Genomic DNA, 9,232 nt, shown 5'->3' with positions numbered 1-9,232 from the left:
GGGGAGAACAATTTTCCTTCTGCAGAACTCTTCCCTTCATTGGATCAACTAAGAAATTAGCTCAGACTAGAGAAATCATTTTCTGACAGCTAGAGACCGGGTGAAATGAATCCCACGTCTCCTTTCACCAGAGGGTGAATGTGAATCGCAGGCTCAGGATAAAGTCAGTCTCCGCCTAATCATGTTTTATAAATGCAGGAAATCTATGTTACAGCTTCTGCAAAAGGAGATGCATGACAGAAAAACAGAGGTGCTCCCAAGTGCATTTTAAAACAGCCACTCTTGTCAGCACACACTAGTGTTTTCTTAGCTTACAGCAACAGGAAAACATCCCTCTGCTTCACACATGGGATTGGGCAAACGGCAGAGGGGGAGGGGATCTCAGTCCAACAGCTGTTTGTTAAATTCTGCAAGAAGCCTTACAAAGGTAAAACAGGAGCAGAAGGAGCTTTCAAAAAGAATGATGCCACCGTAAACACGACGGAGATGTTTTGCAGAAATAGGGGTTCTTAGCATACCAAAAGCTTACCCAGCGTTCAGGGGCGTGAACAGCAGGACTGCCCCATTTTAATATTAGAAATCATCACAGATTTTAAGGTGAAGATACAACGACAGTGCTTCTTCCCCCATAATTACAGATGCTGGCCAGCTTGGTGGCGCTGCCACTCAGACATGGACACTTGGCTTCTCTCCTTCACTTTTTGGTCAGACCAGCTAATTCCATACTCACGCATTAATAATTGGGATGGCATATCTTCCAGTCGGTGTCAGCATCGCACCCTTCATATTGGGATCTTCCACCTCCACCATGAAACTCCTGGGAATTCCCGTGCTCTTTCGAAGTCTGCGAACAGACTGAAAAGTACTGTCCTGTTAAGAAAAGAAATGCAGACATATCTCAAGACCCACACTTAAAATGGCATTTCAACCACTATTTTAAGCAGCAAAAGCTTTAATCCTCTCCTTTTAGCTCGCCTAAGGGCTGCTCGACTGAAATACTCTTTTTCCCAAATGAATACAGCCAGCATGCTCCAAAGGCCCGAGCAGTGTTCTGAACTCAGTTGATATTCTTTGGCTTAACTTCAGGGTCCTGAAGGGTGAAATATCCCTCAGCTCACCGTCCCCTCAGAGGAGAGGCACAAACCCCCTCCTCCTCCAAAGGGCAGTTCAGAGGGAGACCTGAATGCAGGGCTCTGGATCGGCCACTGGGGAAACTGATATTCCCCATCTACACACGCATGTTGAATTCAGAGCTGATGCCCGTGCGTTCAGTGAGTAACCTTAAATGGCATGAATACTCAACCAGAGACTTGTGTAATTCTAACACGCAAATATTCAATAGTTGGGCCCAAGAGAAATGTCATTTTTTCCTACAAAATACTAAAAAATGCAAACTGTCATTAAAAAGAGTTAAGACAAAAAAAAAACCTTGCAGTAACATTGAAATATATAAAAATATGCATTAAAATTCACAGAGAAAGATCTGTGTAATATGTAATGTCTGTGACCTCGAAGAAAGAAAATTTCCCATTGAAATCTCCAGCTTTCCCTGGAATTTTGAAGGGCTTTGCACCACTGCCATACAACCTCTGTATTTCAGCCCAAGAGAAACAATTCCTCATAGGGGGTCCATGTAATTGCTGTGTAACTGCCAAGGTAAAACAATTAAAAACCAAGTGTCACCAGAAGCCCCCCACAATCTTACCCCATTTGTTGGACAGTTCTTTATATAGTGGCCAGGTTTTCCGCAGCGAAAGCAAACATAGGATGGTGGAGGTGTAGCCAGGGGTTTCTTCACGTAACTAAAAGGGTTTGGGGAGAAAAAGAAAATGGTATGCATGCATCTCTCTTGTTCCAACAACCATCTCTGCAATGTCTCCACAGTCTTCACAGAACAGACGGGACTTTGCCAACACTTACTTGACTGGATCGTACTGACAGCAAGACTGCGTCATCATGGCTCGTATTTTATCTTCTTCGGAAGCGTTGGCTTCAGCCAGACTGCCGGTCTGTTTAACAGGTAATTATGGGACACGCACATTAGAAGCACATTTAACTCCCCAGACAAAGACTCGCCCAACCCTGTAAAAGGCAGCCCGGCAGGAGCGGGGGTTGCACAAAAGCAACTGCTTGTGTGAGCCAGAGCTGTCCCAGAGATGTTCTGGGGAGCCCTTACGCCATCACACGGTGTCTCTGGGCCTGTGAACCTGCTTGGAAGGAGCATTTTGGGGCACTCAAATCCTGAGGCTCTGTTTGTACCTTACAGAAAGACTTGTGTAACCAGCCCAAATGTCTTCCAAGTGGACTGAAGCTATGTGTAGAAAGAATTACATTATCTACTAGTTTTAAACGGATTCTTGAGCTCCAGAGTATTGGAAGGAGAAAATCTCCACTGTACATTCAATTGAGAGAGATGTGTTCAAGTATCAGTGTTTATATTTTGCAGCGTTAAAAGGACATACAACTTAAGAGTTGGGCAAGTTGCTTTTATTGCTGAAATTCAGCTTCAGACACAGAAGCATTAAGAGGAATCAAGATTTTTATAACTCCTCAGCAAGACAAAAGATTCTTTTCGTAGAAATTTGTCCATCATGCGCTGTAGGCAGCCCAAACTGCATGTCCCCTGCACTTGGCCAGTTTCTCACATTGTAGAGTCAAACTTCACATGAGCTTACAGAACCAAGGACGTGTTTAGGGACAGCACCAATGGAGACCAGTTTCTTCTGGTGACTACTTTCCAAAGTAACCGTTGGGGTTTTTTCCCCAAATGTACACAATTTAATTCTGCAGTGGGAGAGGGAAGAAGAGAGTGGGAAGAGATCTCTCTCTCTTGGAAAGGAACGCCAGCCTTTATTTTCAGAAGAAAGAACTAGCTCCTCTGCATTAGGCCCCGCCTCCTCTATTCTTTAAGACGAGTAATTGAATTGGCTCGCACTACGCCTTTTCACAAAGTGCAGCCACTAGTGCTTTCCCAGACAAAGTCACACGTTGTTGAGAAGATAACACAAGCAGTTCCATAGCAAACCCTGGCATTACAACAGCTTCAGAAGGTCACCTCTGCTAACACACTGCACTCACACATTGGTATATTCCCGCAAACAATGAGGCACAGTTACACAATTTACACAGTCTGCGTTCAAACAAATTAGGTTGTGTTGTCTGCTCTCCACAGACTACAAGTTATGAAACTGTGCAGCTTTCCGAGAGTGGATCTATAACTGCAGTGAAAAGAAACCAACAGTGGCCACGCAATTGTCCGTGCTACAGAAACGTTTCTATTTTGGCTGGTGCAAGCCCCCCTGAAATGTCCATAACTTGCAGTCAGTTAAACTCTTCTTGAAAATTATGTCAGTCTCCAACACAAAATTAACAAGAGGTCTGAGAAACAGTAAACAGCTCCTGAAGTGCTGCTGCTTTGTGTCTGGAAGATGAGCAATAGTGCAACATTACGTTGAGGGACTCCCCTGCTATCTTCCCAAACTGGGAACTACTCTTTACGGGACACTATGGAAATATATACACATCTTAAAGTTAAAACCAATACTGTAAATGATTAAAAATTAAGTTTTATTCCCATTATAACAGTTACCCAGTTATACATCACCGTACAAGATTTAAAAATATAAAGCAAGTGGGATTTTTTGTTGGGGGGTGGGTGGGTGGGTGGTGTGTTTAAGCCTTTGACGAGAATATACACATACCTTAATGAGCTGGGCCAGAGGAATGGCTGCAGAAGAGTCCTCAATCTGTTCACAAAAAATTAAACACATATTCAAGTTGTACAATCAAAACATAGCAGAAGTTAACCTCTACTGCAGTCTGAAAGTCTGCACTATAGCCTCCGTGTGTCATGGAAAGAGTCATTTCCAACTGAATGTAATTGTACTGGTTCAAAACAAAGTCCAAAGCTATGACCGCTTCAGAGGGCCTACGTGGTTCATGAGAAGCAGCTAAACTCAGTCTGCTGGGGTTTAGATATTTGCATTTGCAGACAAACGATGAAACTAAACCATTTCATCGGATAAAGTGGAAAGATCAAATGCAGAACTTTGGAATACCACTTTGGGTACCAACAACATTTAAACTCACAGCAATCTGATAGAGACCTTCATGTACTCAGAGGGGGCCAAACAACATCACTTCAGTCATACAGCTTTAGGAACAAATACTCAAGTATTTCAGGACACGGGAAGGAATCTTAGCTGCACAGAACTGTCCTCATAACCTAGGGGATAGGTTGATTTTGGGACTTCTTGGAACCACCAAGTCAAAAGTAAGAAAAAGTTCCAAGTGGCACAACAACGGTTTCTCAGTGCGTTTTGACAACATCTTCCAAAACTGTTAGGCAAAGAAAGTACTTAAAAACAAAAGCTAAGTGATACAATGCGAAAACGGCAAAAAATACCCTCCAAACAATTTTAATTGCAAGAAACAAAGAGCACACGACAGCCTATACAAACACACCAGCTCTAGACAGAGAGGTGTAGAACACAGCACCAATTGAATTGTGCAATTGAACCTATATGATCTAGAAACTATCCTACATTATCTGTACAACACAAAGTCATCCAGGAAATATTCCAGCATATTCAGTATGAAACACAATGCCTCACTAGGCACAAATACCAATATTCACATTAGAACTGTGCAAATGATGGCATTACTCAGTGTTCACTGTGCTGTGAATCAAACACAGGGTCTCTACAACATACACTATGTCTCACTGCAAAACAGATTAACTTCATGTTTGGGAGATTAATAGGAGGCTACATTGTTTAGAATTAAGTGCAATGTGTAGGAACAAAGTGTGAGATTGTGTTTGTACATACTGCTCTGGATGTTCCACTCGCTGGCTCCGTTCGAGTTCTAGAAGAAGAAATAAAGGGGATGAGAACTTAGAACAAAGCACTTGCACCCAGCCAAAAGCAGTGAAAGCAGATTCTAAAACCTAAACTTCAAGACATTATGTTCTGATAGTCTGGTCAATGTGGAAATGTATTTGTACGCATAAATCAAATCCCAAATCCCATTTCTAGTTTGTCAGCAATTACTGTAAGACTTACAGCTCTAGAACACAACAGTGCCAGAGGAAGTCCTCAGACATTTTGTCTCTGCTGTGTAAGTATCAAAACGATGAAGTCTGTGCTACAGCTTTGTGCTCTTAAACAATCAACCATCACATTAGCGACTGTTGCCCTTTCCTCTAGAGCCAGTATGCAAAAAAGCCAGATTGGAGGCATAAGAATACCTGCCATACCCCACCCCGCCTCCCCCAAATGCAAGACACAGTCAAACGCTGACAAACAGACTCTTCTGAGATGGGAACATGCGTATCTGTCTTTCCTATAAAAGCAAGAGAAAGAAGATCGATGCAAGCCGAGTGCCTCTCTAAACTAATCTCCACAGAAAAGGCTAAGAGACTGCAACCCCTGACAGAGACTGCAGTGCTTTACGGGTACTTACATAACTGGTGTTTTGCTGGTAGTTTTAACTCCTCTAACAGGGACTCTTCTAACAACTACCGAGGAGTTCTTAGGAATCAGAGCATTGGCATCTGTGTATTCTGAAAACAACACCAATACAGAAGAAAACATGAGTCAGTTTGTAAGAATATTAAGATGTAATTACATAGCACTTGAGAGAATCCCTTCACAGACAGGAAAGCAAAAGTTTATATCAAACACCAGCAGCAAAACCTTTTCCACTCTTTTCAAACAGTTTGGATGCCAGCAGCAAAATGGTCTCAGAGGTCCCTGAAGGAGAGTGTGCTCGTGCATGAGGTTCTTTCCTGACCTGCCTTAAGTTGCTTTTGCTTCTGCTGGGCTACAAACCCAAGAGATCTGTGGAGAGAAACAAACCACAGCAAAGTCTCACCCGCATAAACCAGATTCTAAAGTCTGACCAGCTTGCCCTGCAACAAAGCAGGCACTTGGCTAAAGCACGAAAACTCTGCCCCGTTGCTTTCCGAGCTGTTCACTAAAAACAATTCCCCCGTGCCACGAGTGCTGGGGACTGACAGAACACAGAAGGAGCCGCCATCTCTCTGCTCCTCGGAGCTTCATCCATCGACAGCCACACTGACAGCTGCTCAGCGCTGTACCCTCACATGGAAATGGGACTGGCAGGGCTAGAGTTTGGATCACAGAAACCGGAGGGGGTTTTGAATTGCTTTCACAGGCAGGGCAGAACGGGCTCCAACTAAAGGGGTCTCTCCTCTCTTAAGCTAGTCATCTAGTTTGAATAAGCCAAAGGGACGTGAATTCTTTCAATTCACTTTTTGCAGAGCAGAGAGACTCAGATGAAATCAATTACAAAGACAAGCCTTCTGAAAAGCCTTTTGAAACCACTGTGTGCCTGAGGGTCTCCATGCTTTGCCATGGCTTACACCGTGTCCCTCTTTTGAAGAGGAGGAGCTACCTGAGACACTCGGACTGGGTAGGCCTCAAATGTAAAGATCTCTCCATGAGTAAGCTTCAAACGTAAAGACGTCTCCATGAGAAGGGTTTATATATTGTACTTACACAAGCTGGATGGGACTCAATGTTTTAAAGCGCCATCAGCAGCCATTCCCTGTCATCTGCTTCCAGTCCTAACTACTAAAAGCCCTCACCTCTGGAGGCCAAATCAGAACGATGGCCCGAAAGCCAAAGTTGCTGTGAAAGTACTACTAATGACAGAACCCGAAGCTTTTACAGAAGTCATACCCTGAAACCAACGCCTAGAGCTCTGCTCAAATGGGGAATCTCACCATCACGCAGCCACCTGTCAAGACAGGCCTGCGCCGGGACTTTCTGATGTCGGAGGAGCTCAAACACCACTGAGGCTGACAAGCAACGGGGACGTGATGCCAGCGGCAGCTCTGGAAGCCCAAAGCAGCTGTTTCCACCTGCTGAGCGGAGTCATACAGAGTGTTCTTTCTGGTCCAGATCACAGACCACTGGACTGAGATTTCAGAGGCACAGGATAAGCAACAGTGGCCTCACAAAAAGGCAGGAGTTTGCTAGGCCTGTGCCCCGCTGAGGGTTGTGCTGGGTCTGCAGAAGATTGCAGGTGGCAGCACCTCTCTGCGAGGGAGGCTGTGTGTATGAGGACAGCAACCAGTGCGCTTATTCGCCAGTTCTGCAAGCCTGCAGAGGTCAGCTGGAACATGCACAACAGGTGTATGAGGCAAAAAGGGGAATGGGTCCTCTTTTTGTATTTTGTGGCAATTCTTTGACCATTCATTGACAGATTGACATCTGCCTTCTGAACACACTGTCCTTGCATGCAGAGATATATATAGAGAGAGATGCATGCTTGTTTTCCATCCACTGGTGAAGTGCACAGGGAGGAGACCTCCAGCCATCTAACAGCAGACTGATAGAAAAATGAATTCCCCTTACAAGTCAATCAGTACACATTTAAATGGATCAGCTGAAAACTGAAGAGTGACAATAACCTGGTGAGGGAAAGGCTTTATTTGCACAGGGCACGTATCACGGCACGTATCTGTGTGGGGGACTTGAAGTATCCTCCCACTAGCTTGGTCACCGAGGCAGAGAATTTGTGGAAGAGGGTTTACAAACAGCGGAGTACGCTGCCGAGGTAGTTCTGTGCAGGGACCGGGCACCTGTTGGCTTTCATACATTTGATTTTCCTTCACCTCAACTCATTGAGTTCATTTTGGTGATGAAATTGGTGTCAATGGTGAAATCTGGTGAAGTCAAACAATGTCAACTTAAAAGTTAACTTTTTTGTTTTTAAATAGGAAAGGACTAAATAGGAAAGGACTAAAACCAGAGCATTATTCCTGAAGTCCTTGGAAATTTCTGTTTGCTCTTTAACAGCTGCCAGCTTAGCCTAACAGCTCTCAGACAAAACTGGCATCTGCCAGCAGGAACCTGTTCCCCGCAGGCAGCAGCATCCCCTAGCAGAGCCTTGGCAGGTACCAGGAGCTGCGAAGCAGTGTCACTCCGCCTGGCCACGACTCCACATCTGCAGGCTGAGCAGTGACATGACGCTCAACAGGGCTACTTTTGACAGTTGTCCAAGCAGAGCTCCAACAGAAATGTTCAACAAAGCTGGAGCCAACCCCATCGTTGATTCCTACTCCCTTCTAGCACAAAGCTTGTTTTACTGCCAGTGATGGCCAGTAAGTGGCTACAGGGGGGGCTTTGGCAAGCACTACCCATTGCACATCGAGCAGGAAGTCTTCTACGCCCAGCTCCCTGTCTCACAAACAGATCGGAACGGCTCCGTGAGGTCCCCACACACGCCACAGCCACCAACGGTGGCCGAATCGCAGTGTCCCTTCCCTCCCCACCGAACTGCTGGCTCCGCTCGCCCTCCCGGTTCCCCGTACGCCGGCGGGACGGGCCCCGGGCTGACTCACGGCACGTGGGGACAAGCCCCAGAGAGCAGCGTGTGGTCCCGCAGGCCGCGGCCACCGCCAGCCGGGCAGTGCCCGAGGCCCCGCGCCCGCCGCCCCCACGCACCTTCTCCGGTCTCGGCGTTGGTCACCCGCAGATCGCAGTTGGCCGCCTTCAACTTCTGGCGGCCCATGATCTCGCGCTTGAAGTTGCCAACGGAGATGTGGAGGCCGCTGAAGGTGACCGTGTCGCGGCGCAGCTGGGAGGAGAACTGATAATGGACGCACGGCATGGCTGGGCCTGGCGACGCCTGCTCCTGACAGCGTCTGCCGTGCGCGGCAGGTGGTATTTGCCAGCCCCTGGCCCCCGGCCCTGCAACGCCTCCGGCCCGGGACCCTCAGCGATGGAGCTGGTCTGCGGCGGCAGCGCCCAACTGGCTCCTCCTGGCAGCCCGGGCCAGCAGATGGGCGATGGGAGAGGCCCCGCGGCCCCGGCTCAGCCTCCGCTCCCTCTCTCGCGGGCAGCGCTCCCAGGCTCGCTGTGGTGACTCGGGTGCTGCTGCCCCAGCGCTCCACCGAGGGGCTTCCTGGCCACCAGCAGCACAGACTGCGACCTGCCACCACCACTGCCACGGCAACGAGTTGCCACAGACGGTCACGGCACTGCCACGCCCACCCTGCAGCATTATGACCCGGCCCATGGTGACACAAGGCCGGTGTTCTGTCACCGCCCGGGGCTGTGCCTGCCTGGTGTCCCTCCTGCCACCCCCGGGGCTGTCCCTGCCTGGAGTTCTGCCACCTCCATGGCCTGTGGTGTCCCCCCTGTCACTGTCCAGGCCTTCACCACACAGCATCAGCTCCCTCCCGCCAGCCCCTGGGCCTGTG

At 47.5% G+C, this 9,232-nt stretch overlaps 1 protein-coding gene across 1 annotated transcript; it reads right to left on the bottom strand.

Annotated features, from left to right (window-relative positions):
- Nucleotides 1-1,916: 1,916 nt before the first annotated feature.
- LOC141964743 (E3 ubiquitin-protein ligase RBBP6-like) lies at nt 1,917-8,640 on the bottom strand. The gene is made up of 5 exons (XM_074915446.1): nt 8,475-8,640; nt 5,464-5,563; nt 4,830-4,866; nt 3,702-3,746; nt 1,917-2,009 (listed from the first exon to the last, which is right to left on the bottom strand). Exons 1-5 carry the CDS (start codon nt 8,638-8,640, stop codon nt 1,917-1,919), a joined length of 441 nt encoding a protein of 146 aa, XP_074771547.1.
- Nucleotides 8,641-9,232: the final 592 nt, after the last annotated feature.

This window comes from Athene noctua, chromosome 11, assembly GCF_965140245.1.
Source record: "Athene noctua chromosome 11, bAthNoc1.hap1.1, whole genome shotgun sequence".
Classification (NCBI taxonomy): Eukaryota; Metazoa; Chordata; class Aves; order Strigiformes; family Strigidae; genus Athene; species Athene noctua.
The sequence above is the reverse complement of the archived record's forward strand: the minus strand, read 5'-3'. Positions and strand labels throughout refer to the sequence as shown.